Here is a 20741-nt window from a genome sequence, read left to right as displayed (position 1 = left end):
GTCACAGCTCTGAACATGTGGAGTTTCCCACCTCTTCCTGCAGTAAAAAGAGCACTTTTCATGATTTCCAAATGTTCCAAAGCAATTCACAGACTATGAGTCAGTGTAGTTCCTGTTGTTGCCAAGTTCTGCACAGCAAGCTCACACACACAGCAATAAGACCATGGCTAAATAATCTGTTTTAGTGATGTCGGTTGATGGATAAATATCGGCCAGGACATCTAGGAGAACTCCTCTGCTGTGCTCCCGTGCTGCCCCTTCAACTGTCCCTGGCTCAAACTCCTGGAATTCATAGAATTTACAGTGCAGAAGGAGGCCATTCGGCCCATCGGGTCTGCACCGGCTCTTGGAAAGAGCACCCTATCCAAGCCCATACCTCCACCCTATCCCCATAACCCAGTAACCCCACCTAACACTTAGGGCAATTTGGACCCTAAGAGCAATTTAGCATGGCCAATCCACCTAACCTGCACATCTTTGGACTGTGGGAGAAAACCGGAGCACCCGGAGGAAACCCACGCACACACGGGGTGAATGTGCAGACTCCACACAGACAGTGACCCAAGCCGGGAATCGAACCTGGGACCCTGGAGCTGTGAAGCATTTGTGCTAACCACTATGCAACTGTGCTGCTCTTCATAGAAATAGTACTAAATGATTTCATGTCCACCTGAAAGAGAAGAGATTGCCTTGTTTTAATCTCTCAACTGAACAACGATACCTCGGACATTGCAATATCCCCTCAGGACCACACAGGAGTGCTGATTCACGAAACAGTGATGTATTGGCACGGCTGACAACCAGAAAAATTCTGGCAGCAAAGAGCACAACCTATGGACAACGGTCTGGCGCCAGGGCCATGCAATGCAAAAGATGGCATCCCACAAACTGAGGCCTATGTTGTTACAGAACATTTTTTAAAAATGTTATCTTTGAAGAAACTTAACACGTCACAAAGTACTTGGCATCCAAATTACCCCAGGAGTAAAAAAAATAATTTTTTGGAGCTATGTCGGAAAATACGGTGGTCATTCTGCACCAGCACCATAAAATCAAGGAGGTGAACGATTAGTTGATTTTTTGGTGAATATGCTGGAGATGGTGTTATCCAGGGAACCGGCAGAACTCCCTGCTCTTCTTCATATATTACTACCTGGATAGGCAGCTTCAACAGTTCACCTGAAGGGAGCAGCACGATGGCGCAGTGGGTTAACCCTGATGCCTCACGGCACCGAGGTCCCAGTTTCGATCCCGGCTCTGGATCGCTGTCCGTGTGGAGTTTGCACATTCTCCCCTTGTTTGCGTGATTTTCGCCCCCACAACCCAAAAGATGTGCAGGTTAGGTGGATTGGCCACGCTAAATTGCCCCTTAATTGGAAAAGAAAATGAATTGTGTACTCTAAATTTATTTTTTAAAAGTTCACCTGAAGGATGAACTTGTTAAATCATACATCATACCTAAGGGATTATGATTACTACAGAAATTGTGAACTCGAGTCTTGGGAGTAGGGGTCCAATAATAATGAGACACGAAAGTGCACTTTCTGAGGGACACAAAAATAACCGGAACCGAACATTAACAGGATTGTTCAAAATTATAGCTAAATAACAGTCCAGCATCAATTTAGTAACAAATGAAGGTGTATTATCCCTTTATTCTCACCAGAGTTTCCTTCAATAACATTTTACTTGCTGGTGTTATTTTTATTGATGGCTGCCTCCTGTTATTTAGACCCTCAGATAATGCCTTGGGCAACTCCTGCTGTTCGTCACTGACTGCCTCTCAGACGAGGCATGGATCAATCTCCAAAGTTGTCATTAGAATTTCAGTGAAGTGCAACAAGGGATATGCTGAATTATTTCCACTTGAGCTGTGAAAAGTACTGGCAATATAATTAAATGCAAAGATCTTGACCTCCCAAACTTGGCTGCTGCACAGAACAAGCATTCTGAGTTTCATAACACTGGAGTCAAGTGCTGGGATATTGCGCAGAGTAGGTTTTCACAATATTAACATACATTAGCGCAAGAGCATCTTTGTCTAAAATGCATTAATAATGCATTAAATGAACCAATGATAACACGGTGCAACAGTAGTTAAAAATGTATTATTCAAATAACATGCACTCTATCTAATCTAAAGCAGTACAGGGTTTGCTATATTGGTGCCTTTCCACTGGTGCAATTTATAGTGACCAATTTCCCACAAACCTAAATCATTACTCAGTTTTTAGAGTTATTTTTTCTCTCTCGTCTCCTGAAAACATTAACACTTTCTCGGATATGATTTAATATAGCAGCAGATCTCCAATACTTTTTATTATTTGACATTTCACATGGAAATCTAAGCTTTGGCTTAATGGCTGCACACTCACCCAAGTGAGTTCCAACCCCAATCTAAGCACATCATTTAGGCCAGCACCCCATTACAATACCCTCAGAAGTACCATTTCTTTTAGTTTTTGTTGAATTGAAGTCTCTCAGGTGGCCGTTAAAGATCGGGCAGCACGGTAGTATAGTGGTTAGCACAATTGCTTCACTGCTCCACGGTCCAAGTTTGATTTCCGACTTGGGTCACTGTCTGTGTGGAGTCTGCACGTTCTCCTCGTGTCTGCGTGGGTTTCCTCTGGGTGCTCCGGTTTCCTCCCACAGTCCAAAGATATGTGGGTTAGGTGGATTTGCCATGTAAAATTGCCCTTAGTGTCCAAAAAAGGTGGTGGGGGTTCCTGGGATAGGGTAGATACTTAAGCTTAAGTAGGGTGCTCTTTGTAAGGGCTGGTGCAGACTCGACGGGCCGAATGGCCTCCTTCTGCACTGTAAATTCTATGATCCTATGGCTATCGAGAATAACAGCAGGGGAGCGGGCAGCACGGTGGCGCAGTGGGTTAGCCCTGTGCCTCACGGCGCCGAGGTCCCAGGTTCGATCCCGGCTCTGGATCACTGTCCGTGTGGAGTTTGCACATTCTCCCCGTGTTTGCGTGGGTTTCGCCCCCACAATCCAAAGATGTGCAGGCTAGGCGGATTGGCCACGCTAAATTGCCAATTAATTGGGTACTCTAAATTTAAAAAGAAAAAGAAAAAAAAGAACAGCTGGGGAGTTTTTCCTGGTATCTTGACCAATATTTATTCCCCAACTACTTCTCCAATCAGAAACAGATTATCTGAACATTTACCTCACTGCTGTTTGTAGGACCTTACTGCGCTTCTTTGAATGAAGTGCTGTAGGACATCCTGAAGTAGTGAAAGGGATATTTAAATACAATTTCTTTAAACAGTTTATGCAAAAGGCTACTTGATTGTACAGAGCCCCATGACTGAGTCTAAAAAGCTCTTAGCATGTGTTCAAACTCACAGAATTGGACAGAAATTAGGGCATTTTCTGCTCCGGGTTTTCAGGCATGAAGTCAACTTGCAACCCCACGACCAATCCAGAGCCAAAATCAGCCATCCCAGCACACACTTGAGAATCAGACGTGCAACTTCTCAGATATCTGGCATGCTGTCTTTATCAACTAAGCCGATGGGACAGCTTCTAAAAGGGTTTATTTTACACTTATTTTCTCTTGGTTCAAAGCTGGCATTAAAGAAGCATGTTATCTATATAGCAAAACGGTACCTCCATAGCGAATCCCCCCCCCCTCCCAGTAACTGTTACTGTAATATAGTGGTGCCATCAACAACCATCTGTCATGTAAAAGGTGTAAATCTCTGTAGCATATGTCAGGTCCCTTCTCAGTTACAAGATGGACCACTGGCATCCATTATCATTGGCTACAATCCACAATGTCTGGGATCATTAGTTTAAACCAGTCCGGACCTTTGAACAGGAACAATGGTAGACTGTGGGAGTAAAATGTGCACATGACCAACAAGGCTAATTATTTCAGAATGATGTTATTTCATATGGTGCTTCTTGAGTGTCCAACAAATCTGAAGCTTGTATATACATCAGAAAGGTCAATAAACACTTTAGATGATGTTACTTGGCTGTTTCTTCAGCCAAGGAATAGGAAGGTCTGAACAAGGGGAAAAATATATAAAGTATGATTTTAAAAATAAGCTAACTCCCTTGGTAGTTTACTGGATAAATGAACTGCCTTCACTCCAGCATTGGTAGCAGCTGTCAGACCCTTCATCCTGTTCTCTGGAACTCCAATTTATCTCCCTAGCTGCTTGCTAAAACCTCCTCACTCCCTCTTCCTAAAAGCAGGTCACTTTCATTATCCATTATCATTTCATTATCCCTATTTGTCCTTTCTTCCTCCTTCTGTTTCTCCATTGTAAATCACTTTGTGACATGTGGCTTCAGATAAGGGCTGCTGTGGGAATGCAGATAACGGTGGAAATGAAATGCAAGTTCCAGAGTAAAAATTAAAACAAAATATGCTGGAAGTTCTCCGATGCCTGGGAGTCAACATGGATGGTGCAGTTTATCAGGCACTGGCTGTCTCCCCCCATCTTCGACCCATGTTTTGGATCCAGCCCAGATTGATGAGGTGAAGTGGATGTAAGATCGCTGTACATAACGCATTTTAATCCAGTTCCTCGTAAAGATGGATCCACAGCTAAAAATATCCTCGTGGCAAAATTTAACTAGGCCACACAATGGTTAGTGTTGAAAATTTGCATGCAACAGCTCTGCTTCCCAGTGGTGAGTACCTCAACAGTTAAATGAAGGTGTGGTTGAGGAGGGTTATAGAGAGGTTTTCTAGTGTTCTATTATTGCCTGTTACGAATATCCCTCACCTTAATGAGAATAAAAGACACGAGCGGAGTAAATGTAAAAGCACACACAGCAATAAATAATTTTGCATGTACAAGTGCACAGCTCCTTTGCAGAACTCAATTTTTTTTTAAAATCAGAAAAACACTGCAGTTCAAGTTGCCCATCAGATACTGGAGACCATGCATCTCAAGATTGCGTTAAACATAAAATGAGCCGTTTGCATGAGACAATAATTTTGAGATTTCTTTCTTACTGAAGTGAGGGAGGCTCTTTTTAATCAGCTTTTTACACCTCACACAATTTTTTTACCCCGAGCACCGTGGCAGGAAAACAAATGAGGATTCAAAGCAAAGCCAATGACGAGCTATGGGCAAACAATCCCGATAGCTGGGTTTGTTTTGCTACATTAGTAGGTGGTCTGCTTGGCTGAATGCAATGATGGCACTAACCACGTCACACAGGGATTTGTATGAGACTGAATCAATCACGTGTCCCGAAAGTGTTCAGCTGCATCTTTGAGGAGGGAACAGAACAGTGGAGGCGAAGATGTCATCCAGGGATTCCAGTGCTAATCTCTATTTGGTGCTTCCAATTGGAAAATATTAATTTAGGGCATGGACAGGCTTGGGATCAATTTCCCCGTGTTCAATGCGGACAGCTACTTGAGAGACACAGGAAGTTGAGGAGAGAAAAAGCAGAGTTGTTAGTGCGTGGAATTCCCATAGAACCCCTACAGAGCAAGAGGCCACCATTCGGCCCATCGAGTCTGCACCGACACTCCAAAAGAGCACAGCACCCAGGCCCGCTCCCCCGTCCCATCCCGTAACCCTGCGCATTGATCATGGACAATCCACCTAACCTGCACATCTTTGAAACTTGGGAGGAAACCAGAGCACCCAGAGGAAACCCACGCAGACAGGAGGAGAACAGGAAAACTCCACAGTCACCCATGGTCAGAATTGATCCTGGGTCCCTGCCGTTCCATTTAATTAAAACAGTCAACCCTCAACAGCAAGGGCAAATAGAAAATTAAATGATCAAGTATGTTTAATACAGGCATTGTTCACATTTGATCACCACACCCATTCTATCTTTTCCCACCAATCTCTCCCCCCCACATTTGTCTTTTCTCTTAATGAAGAAATCAATTCTCTATGCGTAAGCCTAGACAGGGTGTTGGCAGAGTATCCATTGATGAGATGGCTCATATGTGTCTAAACATGCCTTCACCCAACATACTCACACAGGTGGAAATGGAATAGTCATCAGAAACAGGAAGTCTCGCCAATCTTCTCCTCTGTGACCCAGAAGTATCCAATTGCAGCTGCCTTGACTGAGATCATCTGACTGTGCAGGCCGAAGCCTGAATCTGGCTGCTTCTTGGTTTGCATGTCTAAATGCTAGAAGGCAACTCACGTACCCCCTCCCCGCCCTCCCCCCACACAAGTATCCTTTATCAGTCAATGAAAACCTCTACTTGGCGGAGAAAACACAATAGACATCATGTTTCTTTCTCTGGTTGCCTCGAGTGTTCGGCCTGTTTAGCTTACCTTTCAGTTTGACCACGGTCATGCTGAATTAAAATTTGAATCTTTGATCACCCACTTCATTAACTTCACCAACTGATGGTATGCAGAGAATTCCACTGCATCCAGTTTAATTAATTCCACGAGACAGACGGATACAGGAGACAAAGGAGGGCGTTGTGGAAAGAATATTTAGTATCTTTCTCTCTGTCCTTGAGTCGGTTATCATCACAGCTGGCAAAGACCAGGTCCCTGAAAAGGCCATTTTGAACCTTCCTAACCAGCCTTTGCTCCACCCAAAGTTGAACCACACAGAGCAGGATGTCGGCCAGGTTCAAACCATAGTTGTGCCCAGTTAGGCACCATAGGCTTCAACATCGAAGTGACATTCCTTGCCATCCTCACCGCATGGCACAGTTACAATGAAAAAACAATTACTCCACTGCAGTAACTTTACAGATTGAACTGAATTTAAAGAAAATGTATACACCTGAAACCTGCTCGGATAATTCTGCTGATTCTCATCGCACTTAACTGAGCCAAATAAACTAAAAGACTGACCTGTGCCCAGCTAATTGCAGCAAAGATACTAAAAATGATCTCTTCCCCAGTCCTACTTTACAACAGTGACTGCAGTATTTTGTTGGCTTCAAGTGCTTTAGGATATCCTGAAGTTATGAAAAGACGTATGTAAAAACAAGTCCTTCTTTGCATTATCGACCAGCAAACACTGCCTGGACTCTCAGATAAAGAAAGGCCGCTGATCACTTTAATGAGGGGTGACCACTGTCCATGCAACCATTTCGCAGCAGGTCATATTCTTTTTTAAAATAATAATCTTTATTGTCACAAGTAGGCTTACATTAACACTGCAATGAAGTTACTGTGAAGAGTCCCTAGTCGCCACATTCTGGCGCCTGTTCGGTACACAGAGAGAGAATTTGGAATGTCCAATTCACCTAACAATGACGTCCTAGGGCAGCACGGTGGCCTAGTGGTTAGCACAACCGCCTCACGGCGCTGAGGTCCCAGGTTCGATCCCGACTCTGGGTCACTGTCCGTGTGGAGTTTGCACGTTCTCCCCGTGTCTGCGTGGGTTTCGCCCCCACAACCCAAAAATGTGCAGAGTAGGTGGATTGGCCATGCTAAATTGCCCCTTAATTGGAAAAAATAATTGGCTAATCTAAATTTCTAAAAAAAAAACAATGACGTCCTTCGGGACTTATGGGAGGAAACCGGAGCACCCAGAGGAAACCCACGCAGACACAGGGAAAACGTGCGGACTCCGCAAAGACAGTGATCCAAGCCGGAAATCGAACCTGGGACCCTGGCGCTGTGAAGCAATAGTGCTAACCACTATGCTACCACGCTGCCCATATTCTTCCACGTGAAGGGGAGAGAATAATTAGCAATGTTTGGAATTTTTAATTAAAAAGCAACTCGAGTGAAATGAATGAATCCGAGTGACACATGATCCCAGAATCTGGACTCCTTGAGCTCGTAGCTGAAAGCCAGGCTGCCATATACCCAAGATAGGTCTCTCCTTAGAAACTCGTAGCTTTTCGATGCTTTTCACATCAACATTCAAATATCAAGGAAGTAGTCAACAAGTCCTCACCATCAACACTCCTTGGATCCACTGCTCAGAAACTGAACTCCACCAGTCAGATAATGATTTGACCACCACAGGATGAATGGAGGCTGGGTATTCTGTGGCAAATGGCTCGCGTCCTGACTTCCAAAAGCATCTCTACCAACTACAAGTCAAGACTGAGATGGGATACTCTCCATTTGTTTGGATGTGTGCAGCTCTAATAATACTGAAGAAACATCAGGACAGCACACCCACTTGGATGAGCATCTCATCCAATAGCTTAAATACCTACTCCTACTACCATTGGTGTAGATTGTAATGTGTACTGTCCACATGATGTTCTGCTAAAGCAACCTGCCAAAGATTCTCGGCAGTACCTCCCAAACCAGGGTCCTCCACCACTCACAAGGACACATGTGGAAAATACATAAAACACCATCGCCTCCAAATCACACACTATCGTGACTTGAGCATATAATCATCATTCCTTCAATGTCACCAGGTCAAAGTCCAGGAACTCCCTATCCAACAGCATTGTTACAACACATTTACCATACCGATGCAACAGTTCGGGAACCATCATTTATATATACAGTATATATAAATTTAGAGTACCCAATTATTTTTTTCCAATTAGGGGCAATTTAGCCCCTAAATGTGCAAACTCCACACGGACAGTGACGCAACCGATTCTCATTTCCTCAGTCAATACATGACCATTTAGTAAACATGCTGTTCTTACTTCAAGCTTGCCATTCAGAAAAATTCACTCACTTCTATGCCTTACTGTATTGGGTACTTTTCCCACACTGACCTCAATTCGAATAATACTTTCACGTACATATTTTCAGTTCTAAATTGAACTGATCTAAAATTCCTAACATACTTATTTGATTTCTATGAAAGCGACTGAAATTGTTTTTTTTTAAATTGTAATTGATTGTCCCAAATTTAGGAGTTTGTGTCCCAGTTCAGAACTAGCTCAGGGGCTCTCTAGGAACAAGCGTCCCTGTACAGACTAGAGGACGGTTAAAGAATGGCTGCAGATCATATTTCAACAGCTACAATGCAGCGGGGAACAAAGGGCAACCTCAAGTATAAATACCAAGTCAGATTTCGGGGTGGGGAGTCTTCTGTCAAGAAAAATACTCCTGTCGTAACTCGACTAGCCTTATATTTACACATGTTCGGGTCTGACCTTTCATCTACATGTTTGAGGACGCTTTTTTAAAACCAGGTAACAGTAAACTAAAAGGTGCATGACCCTGAGACAACACCAAAGTGGCTTGAAGCTGAACGTAATTTAGCAAACGTAAAATGCCAATCCACCTTTCCCAGTGAGCTCAGTGAAATAAATGCAGCTCGAGGGATCCTGGCGGTTCTCCCCAAATTATACAGATCAATGCAAGGGTCAAGTTCTCATGACAGCACTGCAACTCAAAAACTAAAATCATCACCTAGCCTGCCTGTTACATCCAAGTAGGACCCAAACACCGGGGGGGGGAAGAGAGAGAGAGCGATGGAAGACTACCAGCAAGTTTATAGAGTCATAGAATTTACAGAAAAGGAGGCCATTCGGCTCATCGAGTCTGCACCGGCCCTTGGAAGGAGAACTCCACTGAAGCTGTAAATCACTGCACCTCCTACTAAACCAGGGCAAAAAGATGCACAGGTTCAGGGCGGAACGGTGGTTAGGGCTGCCACCTCACGGCACTGAGTACCCGGTTTCAAACCCGGCCCCGGGGTCACCGTCCACGCGGAGTTGGCACATTCTCCCCGCGCTTGCGTGCGGGTCTCACCCCTCCCCCCCCCCCCCACACAACCCTAAAAAAGGTGCACAGGGCTAGGTGGATTGGCCATGCTAAATGCCCCCTCAATTGGGGGGTGGGGGTGAGAAAGAATTGGGTATTCCATATTAAGAAAAAAAAGGGCACGGGTTCCCATGAGGAAGCATCGGACATTTGGGGGAAAGGCAATTTATTTATTTTTTGACTTGATCCCGGCTCTGGGTCACCGTCCGTGTGGTGGAGTTTGCACATTCTCCCCGTGTGGGTTTCTCCCCCCGCAACCCTTAAAAAAAAAAGACGTGCAGGGTAGGTGGATTGCCCCTTAATTGGAAAAAAAAATGAATTGGGGGGTACTCTAAATTTGGGGGAAAAAACAAAGGAGCTAAAATTCCAATATCCCCGAGCTGGATGATTGTTTTGGTTTTTTTTTGGCTCATGACATGACCACAGCCAGCCGCCGCCATCTTTAAATCCAAGATGGCGGCCGGCGCTCCGCCGACCCTCCGCGACAATGGAAGGTAAAATCTGTTTTTTTTTAAAAAAGGACCTTTTTTTCTGTCACGGGCGACATTTTCGCGCGGGCTTTTCCTCAGATTTCGACGAGTTGTTGGGGGGGGTGAGAAAACGGAATGTGTTTTTTTTTTAATCTACCATCCCCTCAGGCACACTCACTTGCAGCTCGGCTTTCTCCGCTTCCCAGCGCGCCTTTTCCATCTCGAAGCGCGTCCACTCGTGCTGGATGAAGTGCAAAATGCCGGGCACCGTGTAAGAGTCGGGCTCGCGCGTCGGGTTCTCCGAGGCGGTTTTCTCCAGGCAGGGCAGCGGCGGGGTGGCCGCCGGGCAGGGCGCGGGGCTGGGGGGACAGGCCGCGCCGCCGGGCGCCGAGGCCATGGCGGCTGGCTGCCCTTCCATCTCGCTGGCGCTCGGCTCCGCCGCCCGCGCGCGCCTGCGCGCCGCCGCCTCCCTGTCCTGCTGCCAGATAGTGAGCCCGCCGTCCGCCGGATCGGGGCGGCGCATGCGCCCCGGCCACCGGCGCACTTCCTGCCAAATAGTGCCCGCCACAACATCCTCCCTTGCACAGCCCCAGTCAGGAGTCATTCATTGAGCAGAAAGGATGTGTGTCTGTCTGTCTCTCTTATCATTAAAACTATCGAATTCATTTTTGGTCCCAATTGGGTGGGGTGGGGCAATGAAACGTGTCACAAGTTGGCTTCAAATGAAGTTACTGTGAAAAGCCACATTCCGGCGCCTGTCCGGGGAGGCTGGTACGGGAATTGAACCGTGCTGCTGGCCTGCCTTGCTCTGCTTTCAAAGCCAGCGATTTAGCCCAGTGTGTTCAACCAGCCCCTAAAATGAAAATCGCTTATTGTCACAAGTCGGCTTCAAATGAAGTTACTGTGACAAGCCCCCTAGTCGCCACATTCCGGCGCCTGTCCGGGGAGGCTGGTACGGGAATTGAACCGTGCTGCTGGCCTGCCTTGGTCTGCTTTCAAAGCCAGCGATTTAGCCCAGTGTGTTCAACCAGCCCCTAAAATGAAAATCGCTTATTGTCACAAGTCGGCTTCAAATGAAGTTACTGTGACAAGCCCCCTAGTCGTCACATTCCGGCGCCTGTCCGGGGAGGCTGGTACGGGAATTGAACCGTGCTGCTGGCCTGCCTTGGTCTGCTTTAAAAGCCAGCTCTTCAGCCCAGTGTGCTAATCCAGCCCCTGATTTATCGTACCCTGCACACCTTTGGGTTGCAAGAGTGATGGGCAGCAACGGTAGCACTGTTGCTTCACAGCGCCAGGGTCCCGGGTTCGATTCCCGGCTTGGATCACTGTCTGTGCGGAGTCTGCACGTTCTCCCCGTGTCTGCCTGGGTTTACTCTGGGTGCTCCGGTTTCCTCGCACTAGTCCCAAAAGACGTGCTTGTTAGGTGAATTGGGCATTCTGAATTCTCCCTCTGTGTACCCGAACAGGCGCCGCAGTGTGGCGATGAGGGGCTTTTCACGGTAACTTTTTTAAAAAATAATTTTTATTGGAATTTTTTACAGAAAATATAAAAATATAACAACAAGTATAGCAACAAGCAGTAATATGCAACTAACAGCCCCATAACACCCACAATTCCCCCCATACCGTAACATCACATGTATCACACTCCCCCCACCCCCCCCAACAAGAGAACTTAACCATAAATTAAAATTAAATAAATCAAATTTAAATAAAATAAGCAAACATAATCAACGTTCCCCACCCCCCCACCCCCTCCCCGGGTTGCTGCTGCTACTGTCCCAGTACCCTATCGTTGAGCCAGAAAGTCGAGGAAAGGTTGCCACCGTTTAAAGAACCCTTGCACCGATCCTCTCAGGGCGAATTTAACCTTCTCAAGCTTAATGAAGCCCGCCATGTCATTGATCCAGGTCTCCACGCTTGGGGGCCTCGCGTCCTTCCACTGTAGCAAAATTCTTCGCCGGGCTACTAGGGACGCAAAGGCCAGCACACCGGCCTCTTTCGCCTTCTGCACTCCCGGCTCTACCCCAACCCCAAAGATCGCGAGTCCCCATCCTGGCTTGACGCTGGATCCCACCACCCTTGACACCGTCCTCGCCACCCCCTTCCAGAACTCCTCCAATGCCGGGCATGCCCAGAACATATGGGCATGGTTCGCTGGACTCCCCGAGCACCTGACACACCTATCTTCACCCCCAAAGAACCTACTCATCCTTGTCCCAGTCATGTGGGCCCTATGCAGCACCTTGAATTGGATGAGGCTAAGCCGCACACACGAGGAGGAAGAATTTACCCTCTCCAGGGCATCAGCCCATGTCCCGTCTTCGATCTGTTCCCCCAGTTCCCCCTCCCACTTCGTTTTCAGCTCCTCTACTGACGCCTCTTCCACCTCCTGCATAACCTTGTAGATATCGGATATCTTCCCCTCCCCGACCCAGACCCCCGAGAGCACCCTGTCACTCACCCCCCTCGCGGGGAGCGCAGGGAATCCTTCCACCTGCCGTCTAGCAAATGCCTTTACCTGCAGATATCTAAACATGTTTCCCGGCGGGAGCCCAAATTTCTCCTCCAACTCCCCAGGCTTGCAAACGTTCCGTCGATAAACAGGTCCCTCAGCTGTCTAATGCCCGCTCTATACCATCCCCGAAATCCCCCATCCATGTTCCCAGGGACGAACCTATGGTTCCCCCTTAACGGAGCCTCCATCGAGCCCCCCACTGCTCCCCTATGTCGCCTCCACTGCCCCCAAATCTTGAGGGTAGCCGCCACCACCGGACTCGTGGTATACCTCGTGGGAGGGAGCGGCCACGGCGCCGTTACCAGGGCCCCCAGGCTTGTATCCCCACAGGACGCTCTCTCCATCCATTTCCATGCTGCCCCCTCCCCCTCCATCACCCACTTACGCACCATCGACACGTTGGCCGCCCAGTAGTACCCCGAGAGGTTGGGCAACGCCAGCCCCCCCCCCCCCCCCCCCCCATCTCTACTCCGCTCCAAGAAGACCCTCTTCACCCTCGGGGTGCCATGCGCCCAAACAAATCCCATGATGCTGCTGGTCACCCTTTTAAAAAAGGCCCTAGGTATAAAGATGGGCAAGCACTGGAAGAGGAACAAGAACCTCGGGAGAACCGTCATTTTGACGGATTGCACTCTGCCCGCCAGCGATAGCGGCACCATGTCCCACCTTTTAAATTCCTCCTCCATCTGTTCCACTAGTCTGGTGAAGTTAAGCTTATGAAGAGCCCCCCAACTCCTGGCCACCTGCACCCCCAGGTACCTGAAACTCTTCACTGCCCTCCTGAAGGGGAGCCTCCCAATTCCCTCCTCCTGATCTCCCGGGTGCACTACAAATACCTCGCTCTTTCCTAAGTTCAGCTTATAGCCCGAGAAGCCCCCAAATTCCGCTAACAGCTCCATCACCCCCGGCATTCCCCCCTCTGGGTCCGCCACTTATAACAGCAGGTTGTCCGCATACAGCGATACCCGGTGCTCCTCCCCACCCCGCACCAGACCCCTCCACTTCCCTGACTCCCTCAACGCCATGGCCAGCGGTTCAATCGCTAGTGCAAAGAGCAGGGGGGACAGGGGACACCCCTGCCTGGTCCCACGATAAAGCCTAAAATACTCCGATCTCCTTCCATTTGTGACTACACTCGCCATCGGCGCCGCGTAAAGCAGCCTCACCCATTTGATGAATCCCTCCCCAAATCCAAACCTCTCCAGCACCTCCCACAGGTACCCCCACTCAACTCTATCAAACGCTTTCTCTGCGTCCAGCGCCACCACTATCTCCGCCTCCCCCTCCACTGCCGGCATCATGATAACATTGAGCAGTCTCTGCACATTCGTGTTGAGCTGCCGCCCCTTGACAAATCCTGTCTGATCTTCATGAATTACCACTGGCACATAATCCTCTGTCCTGGTAGCCAGGATCTTCGCCAGCAACTTAGCGTCTACGTTAAGGAGCGAGATAGGCCTATATGATCCGCACTGCAAGGGGTCCTTATCCCGTTTTAGGATCAAAGAGATCAGTGCCCGTGACATCGTCGGAGGCAAAGACCCCCCTCCCACGCCTCATTGAAAGTTCGCACCAGCAGAGGACCCACCAGGTCCGCATATTTTTTGTAAAATTCTGCCGGGAACCCGTCCGGCCCCGGGGCCTTACCTGACTGCATTTGCCCGATCCCCCTGACTAGCTCCTCCAACTCTATCGGCGCCCCCAGCCCCTCTACCAGCCCCTCTTGAACCCTTGGGAAACATAGCCTGTTCATGAAGCTCTCCATCCCCTCTCTCCCCCTCGGAGGTTCCGACCGGTACAATCCCTCGTAAAAGTCCCTAAAGACCCCGTTTACTCCTGTCCCCTTCTGCACTTCATTTCCACCCCCATCCTTCACTCCCCCAATTTCCCTAGCCGCATCTCGCCTACGGAGCTGATGCGCCAACATCCTGCTCGCCTTCTCTCCATACTCATATACCGCGCCCTGCGCCCTCCTCCACTGTGTCTCCGCCTTTCTGATGGTCAAAAATTGGCCTGCAACCTGCGCCGTTCTCCCAGCAACCCTTCCTCTGGTGCCTCCGCATATCTCCTGTCCACCTCCAGAAGCTCTCCCACCGGCCTCTCCCTCTCCTTCCTCTCCCTCCTTTCCCTGTGGGCCCGGATGGAGATCAGCTCCCCCCGGATCACTGCTTTCAGAGCCTCCCAGACCATCCTCACCTGGACCTCCCCCGTATCATTGGTATCCAGATACCCCTCAATGCTTCTCCGAACCCTCTTACCCACCTCCTCCTCCGTCAGCATCCCCACATCCAGGCGCCAGAGCGGGCGCTGGTCCCGTGCCTCCCCCATCTCCAGATGTTTTTAATTATTATTAAGTGCAAACTTCCACACGAACATTGACCCAGGGCTGGGATCGAACCCACGTCCTCGGTACCTTGAGGCGGCAGTGCTAACCACTGTTATGTGTGTCTCCCACTCATTCCAGGCACCATCTGTACAGACGTGTGACGCTGCCATCTCCTAGTTAATTAACTCCTAGTTATTTAAGGGGGAAATAAACACTGCGGTGTCTTTAGCTCAGCTGTGGCTCGGTGGGTGGCATTTTCGAATCAGAAGGTCGTGGGTTCAATCCTGGCCTCAGGTCACTGTCCATGTGGAGTTTGCACGATCTCCCTGTGTCCGCGTGGGTCTCTCCCTGCCGACCCAAATGATGTGCAGGGTAGGTGGATTGGTCATGCTAAATTGCCCCTTAATTGGGTACTCTAAATTTATATTTTTTAAAAACATTGTAGTTTTGAGTTGCGGTCCGACGTTTGTGCGTCAAAAAAAGAAATACTTGGGCTTGCATTTATTTGGTGCTTTTCGCCACTGCCTCGCGCCTCAAGCATTCTATCGCCGGCAAAGTACTTTCTGAAGGGCAGTCTCTGTTGTAATGTAGGAAATGAGGCAGCTAATTTGCACCCAGCAAGCTGCCGCAGACACCAGCTCGAAGTCGAGGTTTTAAAAAAAAATTTAGAGAACCCAATTCATTTTTTTCCAATTAAGGGGCAATTTAGCGTGGCCAATCCGACAATCAGTGTTTGTCATAAAGTAGGGTTGCTCAACTTTACCCACTTGCCTGGGAATCACGCAGGATTGGGATTTGATTTCCTGGCCACTGCTATGAGCGGCCTGGGAGCAAGGTAGGCTTTGTGCCCATGCATTTTTTTTGCTGTCCTCCGGGAAAGATGTCTGGTTCTGAGCACAAAGCCAACAGGAACATTAATAAACTACAAGGGACCTGACCTTTCTGTAATAAATACAATACCACTGTCAACAAGTGTCATGTGATCAGGCACTTTGCAATCAGACATCACAGGATCAGACCTCCCAGTACAGTTGCATAACAACCTTGACCCACAGTCAAAAGTCTCCCACGACTGATGTTTACCATATTGACAACAGATTGATACAGATTAGCTTAAATAGTACAAGTGGTCACTTAACGTCTTCATCACGCGTGTATATATAACGTTTCAGGAGTTGGCTAGCTCAGTTGGCTGGACGGCTGGTTCGTGATGCGCAGCAAGGCCAGCAGAGCGGGTTAGATTCCCGTACCGGCTGAGGTGTGGTGACCCTCGGGTTACATTGCCACCAAAGGGGAGAGCAGCCTGGGATGGTGGCGACATTTCAGTACAGACACCCAATCCGTTCACACCCAATGTCAGTACAGTCCAAAGATGTGCGGGTTAGGTGGATTGGCCATGCTAAATTGCCCGTAGTGTAAGGTTAATGGGGGGATTGTTGGGTTACGGGTATACGGGTTACGTGGGTCTAAGTAGGGTGATCATTGCTCGGCACAACATCGAGGGCCGAAGGGCCTGTTCTGTGCTGTACTGTTCTATGTTCTATGTTCTAATATAGGCCAAGATGTCAATCAAGTCTGCATCAGTGCAGCCAGCGAATGGCGCACCAACTCCTGTTTCACGCCTGCTGGGAGACCAGAGATTCACACCCAATGTCTGTAAATGTTCAACTATAATATAACTTGCAATTCAATAATAGATAAGAAAATAGAAAACACAAGGGTTGATTTTTGTTGACATGTTGCAATTTTACAATCATGCCCAGCTGTGACCATTACCAACAAGGCTAGCATTTATTACTTCTCCCGAATTGCCCTTGAGAAGGTGATTAACTCCCTTCTTGAATACAATTGATGGCATTTTAGCATTATATGGGGGCGGCATGGTGCTGGGGACCCGGGTTCGATTGGGGCCTCGGGTGACTGTGGAGTTTGCACGTTCTCCCCGTGTCTGCGTGGATTTCCTCTGAGTGCTCCTCTCTCAGTCCAAAGATGTGCAGGCTAGGTGGATTGTCCGTGCTGAATTGCCCCTTAGTGTTCAGGGATGTGCAGGTTAAGTGGGGTTGCGGGGATAGGGTGGGGTGAGTGGGCCTAGGTAGGGTCCTCTTTCAGAGGGTCAGACCCAAAGGGCCGAATGGCCTCCTTCTGCACCATAGTGATACTATGGATATAGCGCCCTTCTCAAATACAGACATCTCTAAGGTGCTACATAGCCATCGATATGGAAATAGCAGCCAGGTTGAGCATCCACAAACAGTAACGGGATAATGACCAGATCATCTGTTTCAGTGAAATCAAATCAGAAACTGCTGGAAAATCTCAACAGGTCTGTGGAGAGAGAGAGAGACCGAGTTAATGTGCCTTTGGGAGCCATTTTGGACACGTTGGGTTTGAAATGTTAACTCTGTTTCTCTCTCCACAGATGCTGCCAGACCTGCTGAGTTTTTCCAGTGATTTCTCTTTTTATTTCAGATCTCCATCATCTGCAGTATTTTGATTTTATATCTGTTTCAGTGATGTTGGTATTGAAATAGTGCCTTGGGATTTTGTTTTTAACATCCACCCATGGGAAGTCGGGGCCTGGGTTTAACGTCCCACCTGAGAGCTGGTGTATCACTGCCTCTATAATTCACTGGAGTGTCAGCTTCGATTTCTGCGCTCAAGTCCTGGAGTCAACTTTCTTGCCGTGGGTCTGGTGCCTCATATCAACCAGAACACAGGGCTGTTACCTTTCCCAAAAGCCCATTAATGAACCAGTTGGGTTTTACTGGCAACTTGCTAGGTTGGTGGTCACCATTATTGATATAAGCTATTTTATTCCAGATTTTGTCTTCAATTAACTGAATTTAAATTCCCCACTGCTATGGTGGAATTTGAGCTCCGGCTGCCTGAATTGTTAGTCCTGGCTTCTGGAACACTAGTCCAGCAGTATAAACACTATGCTGCCATAAATTTTGACTGAGACACCTATTTCGTCAAATAGTGCTGAGGCCTGCTTTTAACGTCTCATACGAAAGCTAGATCGTCCAATTCTGCAGCTCTCCCTCAGGGCTACATTCGGAGTGTCAGCCTAGATTATGTCAAGCCTCTGGAGTGGAACTTGAACCCACAACCTTCTGCCCAGAGGCAAAAGTGCTATTCACTGAACCACACCCTTTATTAGATGTAATGGGAACAAATTCACATCCAAAATCCTGATTAGGAACTGGTTGATGCAACAAAAAAAATGTCTCCTGTCACAACCCATCGCAAAGTGGACGTGTCAAAGTTGTACTCCTATATCATTTGCTTGGACAGGAGTGAACTTGGCCGAGGATGAATTAACTCCAAATTGCATTGTTCGTATGTCTGTCCATCACAAAAGCACAGCCAAGATCAGGAATTCACCATAAAAGGAACTTAGTCATGAAGATTAGTAATGGCGTACCAAAGATTGCGAAATGACTCCTGAATATGGTTGCCAACTCTTGGAGGTTTTACAACATGAGCCTGTCTCCATCGATGCACCCCCATGCTCCCGCCATTGGTGACCAAGATAGCCATTCTCACAGGACCCTGCCCTCCCAATTAGAGAGTGACAATGCTCTTCATGACTTAATGGGATGATTTTTGATTACAAGGGATATACAGCACAAGAACAAGCCATTCATATGAATTAGGAACAGGAGTAGACCTCTCGGCCCCTCAAGCCTGCTCCCCCATTCAATCAGAACATGGTTGATTTGATTGTAACCTTGATTCCACATATCTACTGCGCATATTATTTCTTCAAGCAATAAATTGGTTACACATGATTTCCCTTTCACAAAACCAAGTTGACTCTGCCGGATTACATTGAATTTATTTAAGTGCCTTACTGCAACATCTTTAATAATACCTTCTACCATTGTCCCTGTGACAGATGTTAAACTAACTGCCTTGCAGTTTCCTATTTTCTGTCTCCCTCCCTTTTTGAATAAAGGAGTTGCATTCGCTATTTTCTAATCTAATGGAACCTTCCCCGAATCTAGAGAATTTTGGAAAATTAAAACCAGTGCCTCAACCACCTCACTAGCCACGTGTTGTAAGACCATACGATGAAGCCCACCAAGGCGTGGGGATTTGTCAGGCGGTAGCTTCCAACAATTTGCTATTTCTGGGATATTTCTGGCATCCTCTATAGTGAAGACTGTTGAAAAATGCTTGTTCAATTCATCTGCCCTCTCCTTATTTTCTATTATTAATGCCCCAGACTCACTTCCTTTAGGACCAAACCTCACTCTGTTAACATTATTCTTTTAAAAATATCTAGAAACTCTTACTTTCAGCTTTCATCTCTCCTGCCTAGCTTTCCCTCCTACTCTAATTTTTCCCTCCTTATTAATGTTTTAGTCATTCTCCTCTGTTTTTTATATTCCATCCAATCTTCTGGCTTGCCACTCATTCTTGGGCAATTATATGTTTTTCTTTCAATTTTAATCCTACCTTTTTTTATTGAACCACGGAGGGTGGGTCCTCCCCTTGGAATCTTTCTTTCTCGTTGGAATGTATTTATTGGGCTCAACTAGATCTCTTCCCCACGCAAGTCTCCTCCCATTCTATCTGCCTCATCTCTCCTGCCTAGCTTTCCCTCCTATTCTAATTTTTCCCTCCTTATTAATGTTTTAGTCATTCTCCTCTGTTTTTTATATTCCATCCAATCTTCTGGCTTGCCACTCATTCTTGGGCAATTATATGTTTTTCTTTCAATTTTAATCCTACCTTTTTTTATTGAACCACGGAGGGTGGGTCCTCCCCTTGGAATCTTTCTTTCTCGTTGGAATGTATTTATTGGGCTCAACTAGATCTCTTCCCCACGCAAGTCTCCTCCCATTCTATCTGCCTCATCTCAGCTAACATATCTTTATATTCTCACTTCTCACATGTACTCTTCTAATTTCGCATTGAAAGTACCTGAAAACTACTTGCTTCAATCTCCTGATATTGAGTTTCATATTCAAAGCACTTTGAGTGAAGAAATTTTTCTTTATTTTCCATAATATTTACTCGTAACTATCTTAGATTTATGCGGCCACCCCTACTAGGTTTTGGGTTCTCCCACAATTGGATAAAGAAAAGGCCCCAACCTGGTAAAGGCCTCACGGTAGCATGGTGGTTAGCATCAATGCTTCACAGCTCCAGGGTCCCAGGTTCGATTCCCGGCTGGTCGCTGTCTGTGTGGAGTCTGCACGTCCTCCCTGTGTGTGCGTGGGTTTCCTCCGGGTGCTCCGGTTTCCTCCCACAGTCCAAAGATGTGCGGGTTAGGTGGATTGGCCATGCTAAATTGCCCGTAGTGTAAGGTTAATGGGGGGATTGTTGGGTTACGGGTATACGGGTTACGTGGGTTTAAGTAGGGTGATCATTGCTCGGCACAACATCGAGGGCCGAAGGGCCTGTTCTGTGCTGTACTGTTCTATGTTCTATGGTACCACTCAGCAGTCAAACAGTTTTTCCCAATTCCAATACTTTTATAAATGTGCGAATAAACCCAGGAGTGTTCAAAAAAAATGATTAAAAAAACATAATGCCCGCCTCTGGGTCACTGTCCATGTGGAGTTTGCACATTCCTACCGTGTCTGCGTGGGTTTCACCCCCACAACCCAAAGATGTGCAGGGTAGGTGGATTGGCCAGGCTAAATTACCCCTTAATTGGAAAAAAAGAATTGGGTACTCTAAATTTATTTTTTAAAAACATAATGTTATTTGTTGCCAATAATGTGATGAGGCTGTATTTATGATATGATGTTATGTCCCA

General features: G+C 47.3%; 2 protein-coding genes across 5 annotated transcripts in view; one reads left to right on the top strand and one right to left on the bottom strand.

The window, feature by feature from the left end:
- Positions 1-10530, bottom strand: part of LOC119957999 (striatin-3-like) — a 51816-nt gene extending 41286 nt beyond the window's left edge. The window contains exon 1 of the mRNA XM_038786250.1: positions 10306-10530. Within this exon, the coding sequence (XP_038642178.1) occupies positions 10306-10524 (219 nt within the window). The 5' untranslated portion in view covers positions 10525-10530. The remainder of the gene's footprint in view (positions 1-10305) is intronic.
- LOC119958000 (fukutin related protein) overlaps positions 10093-20741 on the top strand; it is a 35551-nt gene continuing 24902 nt past the window's right edge. For 2 of the 4 annotated variants that reach the window (XM_038786254.1, XM_038786251.1), the window contains exon 1: positions 10093-10151. The gene's annotated coding sequence lies outside the window, so the exon portion shown is untranslated. The remainder of the gene's footprint in view (positions 10152-20741) is intronic. The other 2 variants (XM_038786253.1, XM_038786255.1) reach the window with 2 other exon arrangements.

This window comes from Scyliorhinus canicula, chromosome 27 (assembly GCF_902713615.1).
Source record: "Scyliorhinus canicula chromosome 27, sScyCan1.1, whole genome shotgun sequence".
In the NCBI taxonomy this organism is placed as follows: domain Eukaryota; kingdom Metazoa; phylum Chordata; class Chondrichthyes; order Carcharhiniformes; family Scyliorhinidae; genus Scyliorhinus; species Scyliorhinus canicula.
This window is presented reverse-complemented; position numbering and strand designations above follow the sequence as displayed.